The following is a 23,160-nucleotide window of genomic DNA, read 5'->3' on the forward strand; positions in this document are numbered from 1 at the left end:
CACGCCTATATGACTGAAGACCACCACAGGTTATCTTTATGATATCCTGAATTAGCCAATAATGAATGCAATAGCTCTGAAGACATATCCTCTGTATTTCATCACGTTTCTATGGCATCAGGGTTTAATGGAGTAATTTCTTTTCATTTATGGAAAATAAAATCAGCCGGTAGAATATCTTGTTAACGTATTCACCTCTTTATATTCTTTATATACGGTCTATGGTATTCACACATTTATTTTGACTAAAAGTATTATATTTACCAAAACTAATATATGTTATTATTTCTAAATTCTGATCAATATTTATGCAAAGAAATTGTCTCCATATTTCATTCCCCAAATGCAAATCATTTAATTCAAACTGTCATGCGTGCCTATCCTGTCCTCTTTTATTTTGAAACTAGTTTCATTTAAACGGAAGTTAGGCTGTAGATATAAATGGCAGCAGTGGGTCCTGAGGGAGAAATGAGTGGATTTTTATTCTGACATCTGCCTCTCATCTGCACACAGAAGATACATGTGCAGGTTTTAGTTAAAAGAAAATGTTTAACAATAACTATTAAAATCTTTTATAGACTTTAAGTATAAGCCTGTGTTTGTTTGGAAAGGCAGATACTGAGCAATGAGGCACAATAATAACTGTGATCAAATTAAACAGATGACGTGCAGCATTGAGTTGACACGGCTGCCCCCTACTGTTCATATGTAGTAACTGCAACAATTCTTCCTCCATAATAGTAATAATAATACAGGTTTAATCTGATAATGAGACATTTAACCTTAAAAGAAGTATCAAAAGTCATCGGACAATGAATTAGTCATTTGTAAATGTCGCTGAGTTATGACTGTGCACGAGACAATACTCATGTTAAGGTGTCTTGTCAGAAATGTTTGTGGACATGATGTTCTTTGTATGGATTTGTGTTTCTGTTGTTTGGATCTATTGGAGATTTTTGATTTATGGCTGTGTTTATGGACTTTTTTTTTCTAAATCAGGGGCCATAAAAGGCCCACAATTTACATAGAGGGGCCAATTATATGACCAATAACCATGCACCATTTCTGATTCAGTAAGGTGCACTCTTAAGTTGTATCGACCCCACCTTTCACCTCTGTTCTGTCAACCGATCTCCCAACCCGTCAGTCATTTAGGCCTTTAAGTCATTCAGGCAAGTTATCATGTAGGAAGAGAGCGCCACCCATTGGTCCCAAAGGAAACAGCTCACTCCAACATCCTAGTCATGCACCCACGCTTCCTTCTCTAACGTCTCCTTCTCTTCACTCCTTAACCACAGCTGAGCAAAGGTGGTTGAATAATGGAGGTGGAGTCTGTCATGTGAGATGATTCCTGCTGCACCTTTAACCCAGAGGTGTTACATCAGGAGTGATGTAAACAAACAAGTACCTACGTTTAATCTATACTGTGCTGTATGGAAGTGTACTCTCATGTGTGTTTTATAATTCAGCTCTATTACCTTTTGAAGGGATATATTATACTACTCCTAAAATACAAAACACAGTTAAAGATTAAACTGTGGTTTACAACCTTTCTAGCTTGTGAAATGTGTCACTTCAGATTTACCAAAGAGCAATTTCCCTTCCAAGCATGCAGTGAAATCATGAAAGTCTCAACACTGCAGTGCTATTGAATTCAACAACCCTGTACTGATACTGATATGAATCAGAACCTGAATCAGTGTCAGCTCTCAATCATGACATGACATGAAATAACTTAATAACAATACACTTAACAGAATCATGAACAGGTGGAATAACATCAGTGTGGTAAGAACTACCTCAAATGAAAGAAATTATATTTCAGAAACATTTATTCAAAGTGTACTTTGACTTTTTACTTCGGCTCACGTCCCATCCACTAATATTGAGGAAGCAAGTCTTATGAACTATACTGCAGCCAGCCAGCAGGGGGCGATCAAGAAACTTCGGCTTCACTTTATGGAGCAGACATGTTACCCTCCATCTTCTTTTACAGACTAGTTTGTAGCGGTAACAGAAAACAATGCTGATTTATTGGTATTTCCATTTTCCAAACTTATTTGTTTGTTTAACGTGGACCAAACAGATGTTGGTGTGATGTCGCAGAGAGGCAGCTGTGTAAAAAGAAAACCACAGTCTCCTTTGGGGAGGACAGTTGAATTGAGATGTTTAATTTTGTGAAGAAGATGGAGATAACAGGAAAAAGCAAATGTCTCTCTGACGGAGCTCCTGAAAAGTCAGAGATTTTTTTTTTGTGTTACCCTTTGAGGAAATTGCCTTTCCATCTCCATATGGTTTGTGTGTTGTTATGTTTTGAGTTCTCTTGCCATACTTCTGCCTTCTTCTTCATTCTGCACCTCTAAAACAATTTTGTCGTGACACTGACTCTGTACTTTCTACCATCATCTAATCTCCAGATTGAAACATTCTGTGTTTATGTGTCCCTTCCTTCCTTTTTTAAAATATAATAATTCATTATCATTATTATTATTATTTTATATTTTTTCTTTGCTTACAGCTTGTTTACAGCTGTGACTTGGGCAGGTTAATGTACAGGTGAGGTCACAGGTCCTGTGCCTTGACAGTGACGCAGCCATATAAAGCCACGTGAGGATGGGTGATGGGAGGAGGAGGGTGAGGAGGGAGAGGAGTGGGAGGGTGAGCCCTGACAGACTGGACCTCCTCCTTTGTAAGCGCGTGTGATCGCTGCGGCAGTCACAGACACAGTGAGAGGATCTGCAGGAACAGAGTGAGTATTAGACCTGTTGATGTTATAAACTCCTAACATTGTATTTCATGACCATATTTACACTGATGATTATAATGATGCCTTTTTTAAATTAATCAAATCAGACTGAGCTAAACCAGCTTTAAATCCCATTAGGTTTTATTCCAGATGTGATCATACGTTTCTTCCTCCTATGGGGTTTTGTAAAATGTTTATATGAAGCGGTGTAAATGTAAACTGTCTTATTTCTTCCTGTGACAGGGACCAGACATGGAGGGGAAGGACGAGAAGAAGAAGCAGTCCGCAGACAAACATCAACAAAACGGGGATTTAAGGTAAAGTCAGCGGTTTTTAAGAAACATGATGTGTTAAGCAATTAAATGTGTTTACTCACTGTCGATCAGTACGGTGACCGAGAGAGATTCACGTGCTGCAAATTGAGAAAACGTACACAAATAGAAAAACACACACATTAAAGCAGAGCAGGTGTCGTCAAATTGATAACGTGGTTTTATTTGCACGTGATTTTCTATTTGCAAGCTCTGTAATTTTGTACAATTTAAATTATTTTATAATCAATAATTGAATTAATTAAAAATATTGTGCCTCTTAATGTGCTTCAAAATTAGTTTTTAAATGTCTTAAAATGAAACCACTTTCTGTTTGTTACATGCAACCAAGCGCAAAGATACACACACACACAGAGACACACACACACACATGTATAATTCATACAAAATGTAACAGGAGTCTATTATTCTCTTGCCAGCCAAGAACGTTTAGTCTTTATATTTGACACCATGTGTTTTTATCAATGACTCCTCAGCAGCAAAGATGACAAAGACAATAAGAAGAAGAAAGAAAAAGAGCCAAAGCTGCCCATGGTCGGCCCCATTGCTGTGGTAAGAGAGAGAGAGAGAGAGAGAGAGAGAGAGAGAGAGAGAGAGAGAGAGAGAGAGAGTGTGTGTGTGTGTGTGTGTGTGTGTGTGTGTGTGCAAAAGACAGAAAACAGAAGGACAAATTAGATTTAAGTGCCTTTGAGATCAGGTTAGCCAGACAGTAATGGGAAGAGGCCAATGTTAATAATTATGGTGTAAGACTGAGCGAGTGAGTGTGTGTGTTGCCTCTTCAGGGCTTTTTCCAGTATAAACACTGATCTTGCCTGGACTAGTCGTCCTCATTCGGGACCAAAGCTGCTTGTTAAGGTTAGGTGTAAGATGTGAATTGTGGTGAGGTTAAGGTTAGGCAGCTATTGGTCTTGGTTAAAGTTAGGGATAAGGGTTTACAGTATTTAGGCTGTCCACAATGAATAGAAGTCAATGAAAAGTCCCAAGAAGGGGAAGCTGGTTATACTTGTGCGTGTATTTGTGTGTGACGTCAGAGGGGGGGGGAGCAGGGAGAGAGGATGGGAGCACATCCTCCTGTTGTTTGGGTGGACTCCACCAGTCCCCTGCTGTGAGAATATAATAGCTGATTAAAGGGAAAAAAAGTCCTTTTGCTTTGATAACTCAAAATTCTTTCAGGTTCACCGACGAGATGCAGATCCTGATTTCTGCTGTTCTCTCTCTCTCTCTCTCTCCACTCTCTCCTTCATGTGAGTGTAGTTCAGATTCGCAGACAGTTTGGACATTTTCATGATCCTGTGTGGGACGGTGATGGCCATGGCCAACGGGGTCGTGCTTCCTCTCATGTTTATTGTGTTTGGAGACATGACTGACAGCATGGTCAATTTTCCTTCTGGCGGCTATGAAAACATCACAGCAACTTTCCCCAGTGAGTTTTCAGTTACAGGCATCACAGGCACACATCCTGTAATTCTGATGATTGAAATAAATGAAGAGCTCTGACACTTTTTAAACCATGTTTTTTGTTACCTTGTCTCTTTAGATTTCACCATAATACAACAAAACAACACCCTACAAGAGGACATGAATGTGTAAGACTACAGTTGATGATCTTGTCTTTTATATTTATAGTTTGCCATCAAACAATTTACACTTCTTCAACTCTAATCAGATCATGTATTAAAGTCATATTTGTCACTATGCTTCCCGTCTCCCAGCTATGCCATCTACTACTCCATCATGGGAGCTACCGTGCTGGTGGCAGCGTACCTGCAGGTGTCGTTGTGGACCATGGCGGCCGGGCGGCAGGTCAAACGCATCCGCAAGCTGTTTTTCCACCGCATCATGCAACAAGACATCGGCTGGTTCGACGTCAATGAAACGGGAGAGCTCAACACACGTCTCATAGAGTGCGTACCAGAGAACCACACGCTCACAGTTCTAATTTCAGTCTGAATATAATACTGTTGTGAGTGCAACTAACAGAGAAAATACACATCTTCCCACAAAACAGTGTCACAATCAGCAAAATGTTTTTTATTACCTTTGCCAAGTAGGTTTTCATGTGAGTCTTTTTGTTAGTTAGCTGGATTATACAAACAACTACTTGACCTATTATCACGAAACTTGGTGGAAGTATGTGATATCGAACACATAAGAACTGATGTAATTTTGGTGCTGATCTTGAACAGGAGTCGTATCCAGGATTTGTTTTTGTGCTTTCTCTTACATTGTGACACGTTTTATGAATTTCTAAATCAATAATACACAAAAAATGCATATTTAGGAGACAGATATATATGAGTGTGTGTAACTTTGTCCAGCTGGATTAAATTTAAAGGGTCATTAAATGTAGTACTTTGACGATCATTAGCGGTAATGTGGTTTATATTTCCACGCTTTAGTGATGTCTATAAGATCCAAGAGGGCATTGGCGACAAGGCGGCGATGCTGATCCAGGCCTTCACCACCTTCTTGTCATCCTTCGTCATTGGCTTCACCAAAGGCTGGAAGCTGACTCTGGTCATCCTGGCTGTGAGCCCTGCACTGGGACTTTCAGCTGCACTTTTCAGTAAAGTGAGTTCATAATGTTTCTCTCCATGCTTTACTCAAGCGTTCTCTTGCTGTCCATGAACATTCATGTCGATCACAAAGCTTCCGCTGCTATCAGTAATGACATGAGTTCCTTCTTGTCTGAATAGGTGCTGACGAGCTTCACGAGTAAAGAGCAGACTGCATACGCCAAAGCAGGAGCTGTGGCAGAGGAGGTGCTCTCTGCAATCAGGACAGTGTTTGCCTTCAGTGGTCAGGACAGAGAGATCAAGAGGTGTGTACATTGTGTTAAACAGAATCTGTACTCGCACATGAGCAGGAAACACTACATTTGACTCTATTCTTCACTAACGTCCATAAAATGCTTTAAACACACCCAGCCAGTGTGCCCAGGGTCACATTGCTATGAAAAGATGCGTATGAATCAAGCCCATAGAAAATGAATCTGTGTTCCTAATTTGCTTTCCATAGGAGTAGCACTCACATGATCCTTAGTTTAACGTATGACCTTTCAGAGCTTATAAAAAGGGCTTTGATTAAAACTGTGAGAAAGACAAAGACACACACACACACACACCTACATACAGCCTGTGATAGCAAGAAGCTATCTCTGGACCCCTCTCTACACCACACCATGTTCCTTAGCAACCCACCAAATAAGTAACACAACAGAAAGACCCAACTCCTGATTGAGATTCTTCATGGAGTGGTTTTGTGTGTGTGTGTGTGTGTGTGTGTGTGTGTGTGTTGCATCACAGATATCATAAGAACTTGGAGGATGCTAAGAGGATGGGAATAAAGAAGGCGCTGTCTGCGAACATTTCCATGGGCTTTACCTTCATGATTATCTACCTCTCCTATGCCCTGGCCTTCTGGTATGGCAGTACTCTCATCCTGAGCAATGAGTACACCATTGGGAGTGTACTCACTGTGAGTAGACACATCTCACAATCTCTAATTATATATTTTTCCCATTAAATATAAAGGAGATTCTGGTGCAGCTCAGACTCTGTGTGTGTGTGTGTGTGTGTGTGTGTGTGTGTGTGTGTGTGTCTTCAGGTGCTCTTCGTGGTGCTTATCGGAGCGTTCACCATGGGACAGTCCTCCGCCAACATCCAGACTTTTGCCAGTGCCCGGGGAGCTGCACATAAAGTGTACAGCATCATTGATCATGTAAGGAATTAAAAATGTTCAAGTATCTACATTACAGAAAATACCATTGTTCTTTCGTCTCTCTGCTGCTGTACACTTGTCAGTTTTTATCTCTAAACATGCATCGCTGAACTCTGGCACTGTAGGTCGTCGCTTTGAACCAGCCAAAAACCTTGAGTCAGTAATGAGATGTTGGCTTTTTGCTCTAATTTGAGCACATGCTGTGTGAAGGAAGACTGCAGGTCATTCTGGTTGATATCACACAACTGTGGCTCAAAGTCCTTCCTGAACCAAAACCAACTCGGTTACAAAAAAATTGTTCAAACCTGAGCAGTGTGACTAACGTCAGATTGAAATAAATAAATAACGCACCACTATCACACATGTGCATATATTCCTTGTTATGGAACTGACCTCTTCCAAAGTGTGGTCCAAGAAACTACAGAAACCTTTAGCACAACCAAGACTTGGCTGAGAAACACATCTGTTTATGCTTGAACACAAAAGTGAAAAACCTGGAGGCTGAAAAAGGTTGAATTATTTGATCCATGTTCCCTGTGAACACTCTGCTGTATTTATTTAACAGTCTTGAATTTTCTAAACTCAACCAGGGTGCCCGTGTGTGTGTGTTAGCCCACAGAGACAAAGAGCTGTGGAAATAAACATTTGTTTCATTCAATACACTCACCCTAACCTGGTGTGGGGGGGGGGCAGCCTTCCTCCCATTGTCTGTTTGAAGTTATGATAATAATCAGGTTCTTTATCCCACTGTGTCTGAACTACAAACCAGAACGGAGCTGAATTTTAGAAGTGAATGAAAATATTCCTGACTCTCAACAGAAACCGAGCATTGACAGCTATTCGGAGGCCGGCTTCAAGCCTGACTTCATCAGAGGAAACATCGAGTTTAAGAACATTCACTTCAGCTACCCTATGAGACCGGATGTCAAAGTATGTTCCCCTACAGACACCTGCAGACATTCAGTTACATCTAACAGTATCTGATATTTAATCTTTTCTTATCATTCATAGATTTTAAACAACATGTCTCTGAGCGTGAAGAGTGGACAGACCATGGCGTTAGTGGGCAGCAGTGGCTGTGGTAAAAGCACCACAGTCCAGCTGCTGCAGAGGTTCTACGATCCACAGGACGGATCTGTGAGTGATGTTTCTAAAGCTTTTCATCGTTATTATTGATGCTGATACTAATTTATGATCGCACTCCAATAACTTAAAAAACAAAGGTTATAGCACTCGGTTAAATGCAAACCTCCAACAGTTCTCTTTTAAAACCACAGTTGGATTCATTACATCTGCATTTTATCTAGATCTGCACCAATTTGCACAAGCTGATAAATATCAGTCCCTTAAACAGCCTGATTTCTCTTAGAAATCAATGAAAATGTTGAAAAACGCCTCACAATGTTAAAGAAAGATCTGGATTTACTGCCACATACTGCATCCTTCCACCAAGTTTTGTGGATCCACCAATAGTTTTTGCATATCCCTCCTTCATTGTAGGTTTTTGTTGACGGCCACGACATCCGTTCTCTCAATGTCCGCTACCTGAGGGAGATGATCGGCGTGGTGAGTCAGGAGCCCATCCTCTTCGCCACCACCATCACTGAGAACATCAGATACGGCCGCCTGGACGTGACACAGCAGGAGATCGAACAAGCTGCCAAGGAGGCCAATGCTTATGACTTCATCATGAAGCTTCCCGATGTGAGAACATAGTCAAGACTCCCTGTTTGTCTGTGCTTATTAAAAACATTGTGCACCACTTGCTAACGCTGAGAATTTTACTGTTGAGCAGAAGTTTGAGACGTTGGTCGGAGACCGAGGGACTCAGATGAGCGGCGGACAGAAGCAGAGGATTGCGATCGCCCGCGCTCTCGTCCGCAACCCCAAGATCCTTCTGCTGGACGAAGCCACATCTGCTCTGGATGCTGAGAGTGAGACCATTGTGCAGTCTGCACTCGACAAGGTGCAAACACACGCAGTCGGTGGCACAATTTACAAGATATGCAATTAAAATCTAAAAATGAATTAGACTACTATTAAATACAATGTCACAGAGCCACTAGTATGGTTGTTAACTCTTAGCTTTGTCACTTACACTGTTTTCTGACATGAAGAAAAAATTCCAGGAATTTGGGTCTGGACATTTTCCAGAGTTTGCCGTTCACATAATGAAGAATACATCAGGAGATTGTCTGGGGGAGACACGTTCACATCAACATCAACTTTGCCATAAATAATTTAAATTCATGGGCAGGATGGTGTTTGGGTAGAGCAGGCAGGAGTCTTGGATATGATGTTTTCAGTGTCGGCCATCATCGCCTAAAGCTCTTGAATCTCATTATCTTTCCAAGGTGATACCTTCATCAGCTTCTTCTACGTGTATTGCGACTCTTTTTCATCCTGAGATATTTACGTTCTTCCAGCATTACGTCCGTCTCATGTCTCTTCCACTCGCTCACTTTGAATTTCCTGGACATTTTCCTGTTGTAATCTCACATGTTGTACATAAATCAAAATTTCAGCTCCTTCTTGTAAATCTAATCATTGCACACAGGTCCGACTGGGTCGCACCACCATCGTCGTGGCCCATCGCCTCTCGACCATCAGAAATGTTGACGTCATTGCTGGGTTCCAGAACGGTCAAGTTGCCGAGGTGGGCACTCACAGCCAGCTGATGGAAAAAAAGGGAATCTACCACACACTGGTCACCACACAGGTAACACGCGCGCACACACACACACACACACACATTGACATTAGGTCTCAAAACCAAATTCAAAGTGGCCTGTCCTTCATATTGATTGTGTTTCCTCCACTCTCTCCTGACCACAGACGTTTCAGAACGTCAAGGAGGGGGAGGAAGCAGAGGAAGAGCTGTCGACGGAAATGAAGAGCCCATTGGCCAATTCCCTCAGTGAGTCCACTCTGTACAAGAGGAAGACCACGAGAGGCTCCTCTGTTTCTGCGTCAGAGGGAGAGAAAGAGGAGAAAGAGAAGTCTGACAAGAACGAGACAGAAGAGGTGAGCTGTGGTGGAACATCAGGATTTTAGAGACACAGCAGCACTCTCCCCTTGTTTATTTGTCCTTGCTATGGAACCAGTGACTATTGCTTTGTGCAGTTCTGTTATGATTCTTTCCATAGAAATAAAACGGTGAGGAAGATGAATAACGAAAATGTGACTCAGCTCTTCTCTCTCCCTCTCTACCTGCAGGATGAAAACGTGCCCCCCGTGTCGTTCCTCAAAGTGCTGCGTCTCAACCTTCCAGAGTGGCCGTACATCTTGGTGGGGACCATCTGTGCCATCATCAACGGCGCGATGCAGCCAGTGTTTGCCATCATCTTCTCCAAGATCATCACTGTAGGTTACTCTCAGTGCACCATGGACGTTATTCAGTGTCTCTCATCAGTTAAAATGCTACAGATGAGATGTTTTCTTCTCCTCTCAGGTTTTTGCAGAGACAGATCAAGAACTTGTCAGACAAAGAGCCACATTGTTTTCCCTCTTGTTTGCTGTTATCGGAGGTGTATCATTTGTCACCATGTTTCTACAGGTATGCATGTTTATGCACACATGTTAACCTACATATATTTGTCAATTGTGTTCATTGGCTTCAAAGTAGTGTGACACAGATTGACACTATGTCCAGCTGTGCTAATGTCTTCTCTCTAAATGGTCTTTACAGGGTTTCTGTTTTGGTAAATCCGGAGAGATTCTGACCCTCAAACTGAGACTCAGTGCGTTCAAGGCCATGATGAGACAGGTGAGCACACCAACCTGACTTGAGAGACCTCAGACCTACTCTATTAACGACCCATACGTCACTTCATGAAGAAACCAGAGGGTCAATATCTGTGGCGGATTTCATGTATTTCCTTGAGTTTAACAACATTTAAATCTTCGTATATATAACCAGCCCCATGCGCCCTTATCTTTAAGGCTTTTATAAAGTCTTGATTTAAAAAATACTTCAGTTTAAATTGTTGATAGTATTTAATGTTATATGGAAATAATGTTTTCATTCATTAGGATCTTGGCTGGTTTGACAAGCCCAAAAACAGTGTCGGCGCGCTCACCACAAGACTGGCCACAGATGCTGCACAAGTGCAAGGGGTAAGTCTCAACAACGGTCGCACACACACTCAACAAATCAAAATGTCACAGACGACCATCTCTAAACGCCTGATAAATCCAGTGATCTTGTCGTCTGCTGTGTCTCCCACGTTTTCTCATCTGCTCAGGCCACAGGAGTACGTATGGCCACACTGGCTCAGAACGTTGCCAACATGGGCACCAGTCTGATCATCTCCTTCGTGTACGGCTGGGAGCTGACCCTGCTCATCCTGGCCGTGGTGCCCGCCATGGTGTTGGCTGGAGCTGTGGAGATGAAGCTGCTCACTGGACACGCTGCCGAGGACAAGAAGGAGTTGGAGAAGGCTGGAAAGGCAAGAATTCTCAAGAAATGCTCTTTTTTTTCTGGCGCTCTAAGGAGAGGCACTATTTGTTGACAGTGATGTAATGTAGATTTAACATTTGTGTGTGTGTCTCTACAGATTTCTACTGAAGCCATTGAGAATATCCGAACTGTCGCCTCTCTCACCAGAGAACCCAAGTTTGAGTCTTTGTATCAGGAAAACCTCAACGTGCCATATAAGTATGAGAAGTGACGGAGAAAATCCTACATGTATTTCAATCACATTTCATTAATTTGAAGAGTGTCCCACACGTCTCTCCCTCTCTGTGCAGGAACTCCACGAAAAAGGCTCACGTGTACGGCCTCGCCTTCTCCTTCTCCCAGGCCATGATCTACTTTGCTTATGCAGGCTGTTTCCGATTTGGAGCTTGGCTTATTGAAGAAGGAAGGATGGACGTTCAGGGGGTTTTCCTGTGAGTACATTTTTTTTTGTCAACCAGAGAAGTATTCGTTTCAGATAAAGATGTACAGGCTGGTCAATGAAAGCATGTTATGTCAGACCAAAGCTTTCCTGCTGAGAGGAAAGACTGTTTATTTGCCTTTTAATCATTAACCTGCACTGAGGCATGTGAGAACTGTACCTGAACCTCTGCTGCTGGATCAGACACACACACACACAAGTTGTAGGATGGTCATGTAATTCACTATCATGGCTGGGAGGAGCCTCCCGTCATTTATTTATACTACAAAGAGCCGCTACACTAAGGCATAGCTCAGATTTCATAACGGTTTGAACTCCTGGTGGACAATAAAACTATAAAACATAATATGCAACGTATTATATCAAACCATCACATCATCCTCAGATCTCTGTCTGGTGTTGGCATGCAATCATATATATTTATTTATTATATACATTAGATCAAATATAAATAGAGATGGTCTAAAAAGGAGGATTTTATCATCTAATGTGAGTTTAGACATATGTTGTCCCATTTACCACAAAAAGTAAAACGGGTGCTCATGTCATTCATTGATTGAATTCCTCTCCCAGTGTGATTTCTACAGTTCTGTACGGTGCTATGGCGATCGGAGAGGCCAACTCCTTCACCCCCAACTACGCTAAAGCCAAAATGTCGGCTTCCCACCTCATGATGCTGATAAACTCGGAGCCTGCCATCGATAATCTTTCACAGGAAGGAGAGACACCGGTGCGTCAGCGTTTATTCTCACACGGCAAGACACTTGCAACACAGCTCTTTAACACACGTGCTGACACATCTCTCTTATCTCCTATAACTCCAGGACAGTTTTGATGGCAACGTGCACTTTGAGAATGTCCGGTTCAACTACCCCTCGCGGCCCGACGTGCCCGTCCTCCAGGGGCTGGATCTGGATGTGAAGAGGGGAGAGACGCTGGCCCTGGTGGGAAGCAGCGGCTGTGGAAAGAGCACCATCATCCAGCTGCTGGAGCGGTTCTACGACCCCAGAGAGGGCAGCGTGGTGAGTGGACAAACACACGCCCATGCCTCTTCACCTACTGTTGTTTAGCTAATGTTTAGCTGGATGGAGAGTTTATGGCTCTGCACTGATGATACTGGGACATTATGACACCTGTGTAGCGTGTGTTACTATCTAGATGGCAATAAGCATCTTGTTTTATCTTGATGGGATCACTGTTTGCTGACAGTCTTGTGAAACAGTAAAGAATATACTCATAATATAATATATATATTATTTTTATTTCAACATTATTGTAAATTTTTCAAGAAATGCTGCAGAGATCTAGATAAAAAAAAAATGATTGGGACTGAAATCTATGAGTGTGAACCACACAACGTAGGCCGGTGGGAAATCCCACAGTAAAATGCAAATTATTATTTGACACAGGTATGCATGACAGGTCAGGATGTTCCTGCTGCCCAGGATTCAGCAATTCTTTTCATTTTCATTAACACTGTGAGATAGAGATCCAAGCAAGCCATAAGACAAGGTCTTCAAGCACAGCTCCATATTAACGCTGATGCTAAGCAATCATAATGATTTGTCCATTTTCCCCTTCAGGTGCTGGACAATGTAAATGCCAAACAGCTGAATATCCACTGGTTGAGATCCCAAATGGGAATCGTATCCCAGGAGCCCACACTGTTCGACTGCACTTTATCCGAGAACATCGCCTACGGAGACAACAGTCGCATCGCCACCATGGAGGAGATAGTGGCGGCTGCTAAAGCGGCCAACATTCACAACTTCATTCAGGGGCTGCCACAGGTAACGGCTGCCCTGATGTTTCACTCCCATCTGTTCACACAAAACTAAATATAAACAGAAGGCGTGAGGCCCCCCCCCAACATTTTTCAACAAGCAGTTATCTGCACATCTCAAAGTTCTCTTTGTCCCAGAGATAAATAGTTACAACTGTGTTCTGTCTGTTAATGGGCAAGTGATTATACAACAGCAACAAATGTGACTAAGAGTTTCTGACTGTGGGTGTTTTCACAGAGGACATTTCGACATGTGAGGACCACACATGCTCAAATGCAGGTGAAAGTTAATCTCTTGCCGAGATGAATAGAGCGTAACGGTGACCGCCCCCTTTTAGAACGGCTCAAGTAAACTTCCCGTTCATGTTCTCCACTGACATTAAACAAACACCTTATAAAAAGAGTTTCATATTCATTTCATTGGAAGTTCTCTGGAAGCAAATTTGTATTTATTGCTCTGTAAAACAATGTAGACATTGTTCTCATTGGTACATTTCTTAACAATCAATTTAAATATAAAACATCATAGTGGGTCCACAGGACGTCAAAAATATCAACTTTGCCTACAATTCAACATACAACAGGTTTCCATAGATTTACAAAGAACGAAGGGAAACTTGTGGATTACAGGATTCATCATGTTGGTGAGCTACAGTAACGCCATCATGTGGCCTCTCTCTCTCTCTCTCTCTCTGATTGAATGAGCAGAAGTACGACACTCAGGCAGGTGACAAGGGAACGCAGCTGTCAGGTGGACAGAAGCAGAGAATAGCCATAGCCCGAGCCATCCTGCGCAACCCAGTACTGCTGCTGCTGGACGAGGCCACGTCCGCACTCGACACTGAAAGCGAAAAGGTGAGTGACTCTTTCCTACAAGTGATGCTGGCAACAGTGAGACCAAAGAATGCATGGGAAGAAGGGATTTACCAAAAAGGTGAAGTTTCATCTGATGAAACAAATACAAATAGAAATAAATAATAGTAATAATAATAATAGATTAAGACAGATTCTTCCTGTGAATGGATATTAAGTTAATACCTTTACGGAGCCATGCGAGGGACATGGAAGAAAAAGAAATGTCCTTTTACGAGAGCTTGAAAGGTTTTTCGAGATCCTCTTGTAGCCTCAAACATGATAATTATCTTGCTCACACAGGAATAACTTGTTCAGATGCGCACCAGTGGCAATTGAAAGACATTTATATAGCCTCTATTTTACATGGGTCAATTGTTTTAGTATTATTGTTGATATGGCTCTGATTTGGTAAAGGAAGAATTGTTTCTGTGGGAGGCAGCAGTGTGAACGTAATGTCTAACTCTTTCTGTTGGACTTCATCTCGATTATCATTCTGCCTCATCACTCAGTTTCTCCCTCCACAAACAAAGTCTTTAAGATTTGCCAGAGTCAGAGGCCCCGGATTCTCACTGTGGTTGTTCTGCCCTTTCTGCAGGTGGTGCAGGAAGCGTTGGACCAGGCCAGCAAGGGCAGGACGTGCATTATCGTGGCGCACCGTCTGTCCACCATCAAAAACGCTGACCGCATTGCCGTCTTGCAGGGGGGAGTAGTGGTCGAGCAAGGGACGCACCAGCAGCTGCTGGCGAGGAAGGGAGTCTACCACATGCTGGTCACCACACAGTTGGGCCACGGGAGGGAATGAGAGGACAGCAATACTAGACAAACTATTTATAATCTTTACATTCACTATCCATAGGGCTGGATTCAACTCGTGTGGCTCTTATCGTCAGCTCCCGGCCTCACAGCTTCAGTGAGGGATCGGATGTGCTGATTGGGTCCAGGTCTTTCGGGAGATGTGACCTTCTAGCCTCCAGAGTCTTGTGGCTGTAAGAGCCCACGTCTGTGCCACCGTTCACGAGTTGCCACATTTATTATTTTTTTATACAGAAAACATTTTGACACTTTAGTAAAAGACTGGTTTAAATCATAAAAAAAAAAACAATGCGTCAAGTTTTTGGGTCCTGCTGTTGTTCAGGCCTCACTTAAACACTTGAATTTTATTTAACACCTTTATTTACTATGACAAGTTGAAATGTGTGCTATGAAAAAGGCCTTATTACACTGTGCTGTATCCTCACATGCTTTCTTTATTCTTGTTTGTTGATCACTGGGACTCATTTCAGTCCTTTTCTCTTTTAACAAACTATCAGACATCAATATTTGGTTCCACCTAATGTGACCAAAATGACAAATATGTAGTGATTCAAGCAAACAAAGCACTGGATTTATAAAGTACCAAAGATTGTGTAAACCTCACACTGGCATCAACAATGTGTGTTCTCCTGTTAATATATTGAGAAGATTGGTTGATAAATAATATATAATAATGTTTAGTTCATTATGTTTGATATTCTGGGATGATAATGATCAGAAGGGCCTGAGCAGCTGAATTCAAGGAAGAATGTAATGTTGTACAAATACACAGAATCACTAATCTTTATGAAGGATATTCTTATATATTAAAGTTTAATATTGTCAATAATTTAACATCATTGTATATTGCAAATTCTTTATTTTTCAGTATTTATATCCAAGATTGAGCTACTTTTCATTCAGGTATTTGAGGCAAGTACAAACTTATTCACACTTTACAAAGGTTTAGTCAGTTACAGGCAGATCACAGATTAGTGTAAGGCTTTAAATGCAGCAAAAATAAAATGAAAAAAATGAAAGGTTCAGTGATGTTTTCTAGCCAAATATAAACTGTGAACACATGAACACAGACAAAACTCCATAGTGTGCAGGACACATAAAATCAAAGTTAGTTATGATTCTTCTGTTTCTCAAAGGAGAGTTTCCCCTGGGGATTCATAAAGTATTTCTGGCTCTGATCCGTGGAATGAACATAACTTTTAATTTTCAAAAAGCTGAAATGAAAATAACACAAACTGCTGATTTCTGATAACATTTAAGTCTCATGTTTAATAGTTGATTTGTTGCATATTTCTGTAGCTTTTCATTGGAAGACTAATCCTAACCTAAAACAAACACACCTAAAAAAACATTGTTTCATTTAAATTTCTTTCATACTTATTTTCTATTGGTTTTATTGGAATGCCCTTTAGTACATTATTATCACAGCAGAAGGCCAAGAGTGAAAGCAGCAGTTATTTTCCACAGTTCCCTGAAGAAGAGCTTCAGTTTCTGTTGAATCGTTACCCACTGAGGGCAAACATCATCAGCTAGGCTTAAAAATGGATTAAACAACATTTAAATACTCTAAAATGTGCAAGAATCATACCAAATATATATATACACCTGGAAGAACAATTTTGATTAATGATTCCCCCAAAAGAAGTGGAAAACTTAATTGGTGTTTTCAAATTCAAAAACAAGTAAATAACACCGAGAGGTAACTACTGCGTCTTTGCATTGAGCTGCTAGCTATCTAGCTATTAGCTGAAAGTTTGTGAACTGAATGTACATTGATGCTCACACTGAGAAACAGAGGTAAAAGGCAAATGTGCCAATCAGCTTGAGTTCAGCACCTCTGTGTCTTTAAAGCTGAGATGTGGTGGCCAGGTGAAGCATCTCGTGCAGGGAGCTGCTGAAGTGGTTAAATAGTGTTGATGCGTCTGTTTGGCGGTAAGAGTTCCATGCTGAGACGGAGATCACAATCCTTCAGGGAAGAGAGAGAGAGTGTGGATTAAATCACAGCTGCAGAAATATTGTCTTCATCCAAAAACTAAAAAGAGACAGATTTCAAGGGGTCTGATGCGGATATTAAAGACTAATTACCAAAACCAATACATTAGCCAAACTTCAATGAAAGGTTCACCAGAATAATGCAATAGTTAGTGTTTTATGATGGTGACAACAGCGTTTAATTAGCTGACGACTAAAAGATTCATCTGATGTGTTTTTGAGGGATTTCATCTTCTTTAATCGACTCAACTTAACATTCCACAAAACTGAACTTTTAATGAAAACATGTTTATGTCTTGTCTGCTTACCGGTCGTCTCTGATGCGGTAGAAGAAGCCGTAGCCCTGGTGCACCATGGGAGCCACAGCCCCCAGAATTGTGGTGTAGCCCACCAGACTGGACGACAGCACAAAGTTACCACCACCACCACTGCAGACACGAACACAACCCAGTTACAGACCAGCAGAGACCTAACGATTTTTATCAACATACAGTATATCTGAAAGAGTTTAGATCTTTGTGCTTCTACATCTGTCATTTAATGTCACAGCGAGTTGAAATGTAATGGGAGTTTTGAGAAGGAAACAGTGATTTAAAACCCGTTACAGACAGAGAAGCAGCGGTTTTAACGAACAGTTAACTCTACCTCTTCGTGTAGAGGGGATCCATGAAGAGCTCTGGAGTGGGAAGTCCCTCCTCTTTAGCAATAAGATACAGGCCGAGCAGATGCCTGTCAAAACCTGGAAACAATGTCGAGACATAAAAACGTCTGATATTAAAAACACACAAGTTCTTGTTCACAATGAAAACCATTTTCTGATTTGTAATAACCCTCCTTTGAATTTGTTATAATTTATCTAAACTATTTTCACTGGTTGACGATTATTTTCAGTAACTTAAGCCGACTCTTGTCTTCAACCTTGTTTTTGGTTTATCGTCAATGCTGTTCACCTTCACACAAAGGGATGATAAAAGGAAAATGTACAATGTTACAACAACTGACCATTTCCATCCTGGGCTTCAGCCATTAGCTTGTTGTGTCGATTGAAGGCCAGCAGCATGGCTTTCCTCTTGGCTTTAACCTGAGGGGAAAATGTTGATGTCAAAAAAGCAAAGACTGAGGCCACCTGTGTACTTTTTGAGATTTTGCCAGACACACACACTCACATTACATGAGGGGTCGATCATGGCTCGACACCAGTTCACTGCCTCCTGGGTGCAGGGACGCATCGTCTCCGTCCTGCCGTGGTAGAACTTGCGGGTCATTGCTGTCTCATAGCAACTACCGGGCCTGAGAGAGCGAAGAGGAGACTTGCACTTACTTACTTCACTTGAAACATCAGTGAAAGCATGGGCAAATTACCGGGTCCACACCTTTTGTGCATTCTGTAATAGGCCAACTGCATCGCCAGTTGAACAAAAGTGTCAGGATGCAGCTTCTTCTGTTTAATAACTGCTTTTCCAAATGCAGTGAAGGCGTAACACACAATCTGAAGGTCCTGTGCCTATAAAACCAGAGACAGTGAGACAGTGATGACAGACAGTAGACAAACCGCTCTAACTATGCACAAGTCATTTACTATTAACTCACAGTCTCCAGGTATTGCTGTTTGGCGTGGCTGATGTCACTGCAGACTTTCTCATCCACAGTAAACACCATCTCCTCAGGAAGGGGCATGGGTCTGACTGCTTCTGAGCCCTTAAAACCATAAGACATAATCAGCGTGTGAGAAGTGGAAGGACACATTTAAAATGAACTATTCCACTTTCTGTTCAGAAACAAAGTTTACCTTCCATTTGCCTTCTGTAGCTTTGATTTGTTGGTCCACATACCAACACAGAGACACCAGGACCATGGCATCGTATGGTGCGTGCTGCCAAACAATTTAATTTGAGCTATTGGTCATTTCACATCATGATTTAGTGACTAAAATCATCATTATCAGTATTAGCCTTCACTGTATTGTTAAATTCAATTACTGCAGGATGTTAATGAACAAAATTTCTGCAGCTGAAAGACTGTTGCAACCTTTGGCTGCCGCTGGACCATATTCACTGGGAGTCTTTCACAAGTAATCAAATGAACCTTTAATCTCTTCTACCATTACACATACAAACTCACATCACACGTGGATCCAAAAGTGCCATCTGAGAAGACGATTGAATTGTACGATTTGTCTCCCCAGCGGATGGTGGGGTCTCCTTTAAGTGCTTCCAGGGTCACCTGTGTTCAGAAAAGTCACAAAATCAGACACACTGCTTTTTTCCTGTGAACAGAACGTGACTTAAACAGGGTCACGTGAAGTTATTTATAATTCAACAGTACATTTGTGTAGTTCTCTGGAGTGGAGTAGGGTTTGGTTTCGTCCAGAGATACGATGAACAGGCTGCTCTGGATGGTTTCCAGGAGGGTGTTATTGTGTGGATCAATGCTTATTAGATGCTCCCTGGCCTGCGGAGACAGTAAACAGAAAAGTGTTGACAGAGCTGATCATGACTTCTAGTGTTTTATACTGTTTATACTGTGTTACATCTAATTCACCAAGATTTCTCTGAACCTGAGCAGCCTCACCTTCGCCCAGCGAGTCCTCTCCTCTGAGGTGAGAGCAGCGACTCCTTCTCCCTCTGGCTCTCCCTTGCAGCGCTCCTTCACATAACTCAGCTGCCTGCACAGGTCAACACGCACACAAAATATAACAAGGCAGCTTTTAACCGTTGCTCCTTCCCATAGAGATAATTATGCTTTCTTGTCCTGCACTCAAATTACATTCAAGATCCTTTACGATCTTTTTAAACGATTATTTTTGGAGTATCATGTTCACAATAATAGCACAGAGTCACAGACACCAGCATGCAGTCATGAGCAACGGCTCTCCTGATGCTGGAGCGAGCAAGAAAATAAAACATCTCTCATGGGGTTGTGTTCTTGTTCTTGTGTATTTGTGTGTACTAACTACCTGAGAAGTTCTGGAGGAGTGAGGATTTGTCCATCACACAGTGCGTCAAATGTGAAGATCCGTCCACGACACATCACTACCAAGTGGGAGGGGCATGGACCCTCACGCTCTGTGACACAACAGAAACATGTAAGCTGAAGAAATGTGTGATATAAATATGTTTATGAAAGTGTGGCTAAAGGTTAAAGATAACAGCCATGTTTATTCTACCTGTCTTGAAGTAGTTACGGATAGAGTCCTTCTTCACTCCAGGCACTTTGCAGGTGCAGAACAGCATTCTGAACTGGTCCATATCTAATACTGTTTTTCCAGCTTTCTGAGGAGCCAGCTTCTCGCTGAGATGTGCAGACGACAGAAAAGAAATCCCAATTACATATTTACGTGAAGACATGTAAAAAGTAGAGCACACCGCAAAGAAACGCCTTGATAAAGTGTGAGAATGTCTTACGTGCGGATCAAGTCCCAGTACTGTAGTGTGTGCCATATGCTTATACTGGCTCTCTGCAGAAAAACACCCTCTGCAGGAGGCCAGCAGTGCTCGAGGTAGGGCGCCGGGCCTCCAAAGTTCACATTCAGCTGAGAGGGGATGCGGACCTCCAGGTACGCTGCGTCTAACCACCATTCTTCCAACTGGTGAATAATAACACAGTCAGGATTAAAGAGGACATGTGTACGACTAAGACACAACATTTACAGTCGATCCACGTACCCAGTTCTTCTTCGTCTTGGCTCTCTGCAGCAGTTTCTGATGCAGCTCTTTACCAACACCCTCTTGGAATTTCCTCACAATGTCCACGGTCGCCTTATACTCTTTCTCAGAAGCAAATGGATGAACTGTTGGCAACAGAAAACCAGTCAGTGAATCAGTTTTAGACTGTCAATAAACAGCTTCTGGTCATTGTGAACATTAAGCATCTTCTGTGGTAAAAACTGTCATTTTAATTGTGCAAATGTTCAAAATACTTTCATAGAAAGTGAATATGAATCACACAATCATATATGTAAACTTTAACATTAACTGACACTTTCATATGATGATAATAATAGAATCAGAGTTAAAGTAATAGAAAACCTGGATTATGTTTAGAAATATAAATCTAGGGAGACCCAAAAAGCTGAGATACAGATAAATGTACATGTTACACATAAAGTTCAAAGCCAGAGATAAGATAACATTTTTCAAGGCTAGAGGGCAAAGTAACAGAACTCAAAAGTTCTGCTTTTTATTAAAAAAGATACAATTATTAAAATATGTCTATTTAAAGATGAAGAAACATTTTCTGTAGTCAACCAAAAACATCTTGGTTGAATGAAATCATGAGTACACTTAATCCATAATTAATATAATCTATCAATCCTGGAAGACTAATGTTAATGTAGCACTTTTCAGCTTATGGAAGTAACACTTGTCCAAAAGCAAATATTTACAGTTTGCATTGTTTCTGAGACCCAGCAGGTTGAACAAAGCTACAATCCTACCAGCATCCAGGTACATGGAAAGGCTGCTCTCTAGTGGTGGTAGAGGCAGGGGAGGCAGGCTGCTCTGGTACTGGAAAGTCCGCTCAGGCAGAGACTCTGCCAACTGATTCGCCATTTCTTCTCCCTGTAATACAAATAAATGTTGACTGCCTGAAGCTGAAACATTAGTTTGACATTAATTTGTCTCAGTGGTTTGACAGGGTACGACTCAGCTGCAGTTTGCAGGATCTTAAGTCGATCTCAAAGAATTCTTCAAACAATATACTGATCATTTCTTTGTACATGAACAGACAATGTTTGTGTATTTAATACTGTTTTATAACTACTGTCAAATGCAACATGTGTAAGTGAACATTCTGTGAAATCTTTATGAAATTGGACATAATAGTTTATAGCTAGAAACCCCAAAAGTATACTATATCCAGTATAATCAGTTTACTGAAGAAAGGCAAAAAGGGAGAACATCTGTTTGTAAATATATGAGTAAAAAATCCCATGAAAGGGAAATAAACCAAGACACTTTTGACGCTGTGGAAAAATGAAAAAGCCTTTATTATCGTGACTATTTAATGCTAATGTAGTTAGTCACCCTGATGAGGGCCAGTGTGCTGCAATGCATTCATGCATTTTATTAAATCTTTGGCATTAGCCACACTAATAAAGGCTTTTTGATTTTCCCACATCAAGCATGCCTTGGTTTATTTCCTTTTTTTGTAGCGATATTAAGTTTCCTATCATGAACCATAAATAGAAGCTGTAAATCTTCACATTTGAGAAGCTGGAACAAGCAAATGATTGACCTTTATGTTATTCAACGATCATTTGCAAATCAAATAGTCAGTTGATAGAAATATTATCAAATTTAAAACTTTAAAACATTTTAATGAAACAAAGACAAGCAAGTTTCAGACTTCACGCTGGCTTCTGGTGGCGTTTAACACAGATTCCTGACCAGACAAACGAACGTTGCAGCTCCATTAAAACAAGAGCAAAGCTAAACTTTCTGAGCTGATCGCACTGGTGACACAGGAGCCGGTGCCTGTGTCCACACTGTCTGTTTAGCATTGAATAAACAACCCGTGCTCAGTTTAACAGAACCACATGCAACCAAACAGTTTGTTATTAAAGGCAGTAAACGGTGTTTTCACCATCCTCGGATTACTTCAGGGGATCTTCATGGGTTCCATTAAATTAGCTAACGCCAAGACTTCGCTGTGTGTGAGCTGCGGCTAACGGCTAATGCTAACAACAACAACAACAACAACAACAACAATAATAGCGTGTGATACGCGGGTTAAAAATGATTTAACGACATTTCTGACATCTGTCGGACGCAGCTCACCTTGTCTGGGTCACGCTGACTGTGGCTCTGACCCACACGCAGCTCAAACACTGGTGTTGTGTCCCGAGGAGCCTCTCCTCACCTTTCCCCCAGTGAACCTCTGTCCCGCTGCCAGCACCAAGCTCGCACTGCGCATGCGCCGAGGACTTGCTCCAGCGCTGTGGCGGAAACAACGAGGTCAGTGTGCAGAGGCTGGAGATGTGCTTCAAGAAGTAATACATGTTTGTTTGCACTGTCAGACAGC

At 41.6% G+C, this 23,160-nt stretch overlaps 2 protein-coding genes across 3 annotated transcripts; one reads left to right on the plus strand and one right to left on the minus strand.

Annotated features, from left to right (window-relative positions):
* The first annotated feature begins 2,622 nt into the window (after positions 1-2,622).
* Positions 2,623-16,152, plus strand: abcb4 (ATP-binding cassette, sub-family B (MDR/TAP), member 4). Of its 2 annotated transcripts, none has more exons than XM_069536854.1 (28): positions 2,623-2,749; positions 2,990-3,063; positions 3,558-3,630; positions 4,333-4,501; positions 4,616-4,664; positions 4,791-4,982; positions 5,478-5,649; positions 5,775-5,899; positions 6,384-6,555; positions 6,685-6,798; positions 7,618-7,728; positions 7,810-7,935; positions 8,299-8,502; positions 8,594-8,764; positions 9,356-9,517; positions 9,634-9,822; positions 10,015-10,161; positions 10,250-10,354; positions 10,487-10,564; positions 10,831-10,914; positions 11,043-11,246; positions 11,355-11,455; positions 11,548-11,688; positions 12,270-12,426; positions 12,521-12,718; positions 13,280-13,486; positions 14,188-14,334; positions 14,930-16,152. In XM_069536854.1, the coding sequence occupies exons 2-28, from the start codon at positions 2,999-3,001 to the stop codon at positions 15,134-15,136; spliced, it is 3,870 nt and encodes a 1,289-aa protein (XP_069392955.1). In that variant the 5' UTR covers positions 2,623-2,749; positions 2,990-2,998; the 3' UTR covers positions 15,137-16,152. The 2 variants fall into 2 exon arrangements, with proteins under 2 accessions (XP_069392955.1, XP_069392954.1); XM_069536853.1 differs by having other exon boundaries at positions 2,644-2,749; positions 3,555-3,630; positions 14,930-15,981.
* On the minus strand, positions 15,987-23,053 carry crot (carnitine O-octanoyltransferase). Its single transcript, XM_020093320.2, has 17 exons — positions 22,917-23,053; positions 21,575-21,698; positions 20,805-20,929; positions 20,544-20,725; positions 20,306-20,430; positions 20,096-20,204; positions 19,711-19,804; positions 19,465-19,590; positions 19,261-19,362; positions 18,929-19,012; positions 18,730-18,837; positions 18,513-18,643; positions 18,306-18,429; positions 18,142-18,220; positions 17,785-17,878; positions 17,448-17,567; positions 15,987-17,113 (listed from the first exon to the last, which is right to left on the minus strand). Exons 2-17 carry the CDS (start codon positions 21,687-21,689, stop codon positions 16,993-16,995), a joined length of 1,839 nt encoding a protein of 612 aa, XP_019948879.2. The 5' UTR covers positions 21,690-21,698; positions 22,917-23,053; the 3' UTR covers positions 15,987-16,992.
* Positions 23,054-23,160: the final 107 nt, after the last annotated feature.

The sequence above is a fragment of the Paralichthys olivaceus genome, chromosome 13 (assembly GCF_024713975.1).
Source record: "Paralichthys olivaceus isolate ysfri-2021 chromosome 13, ASM2471397v2, whole genome shotgun sequence".
In the NCBI taxonomy this organism is placed as follows: domain Eukaryota; kingdom Metazoa; phylum Chordata; class Actinopteri; order Pleuronectiformes; family Paralichthyidae; genus Paralichthys; species Paralichthys olivaceus.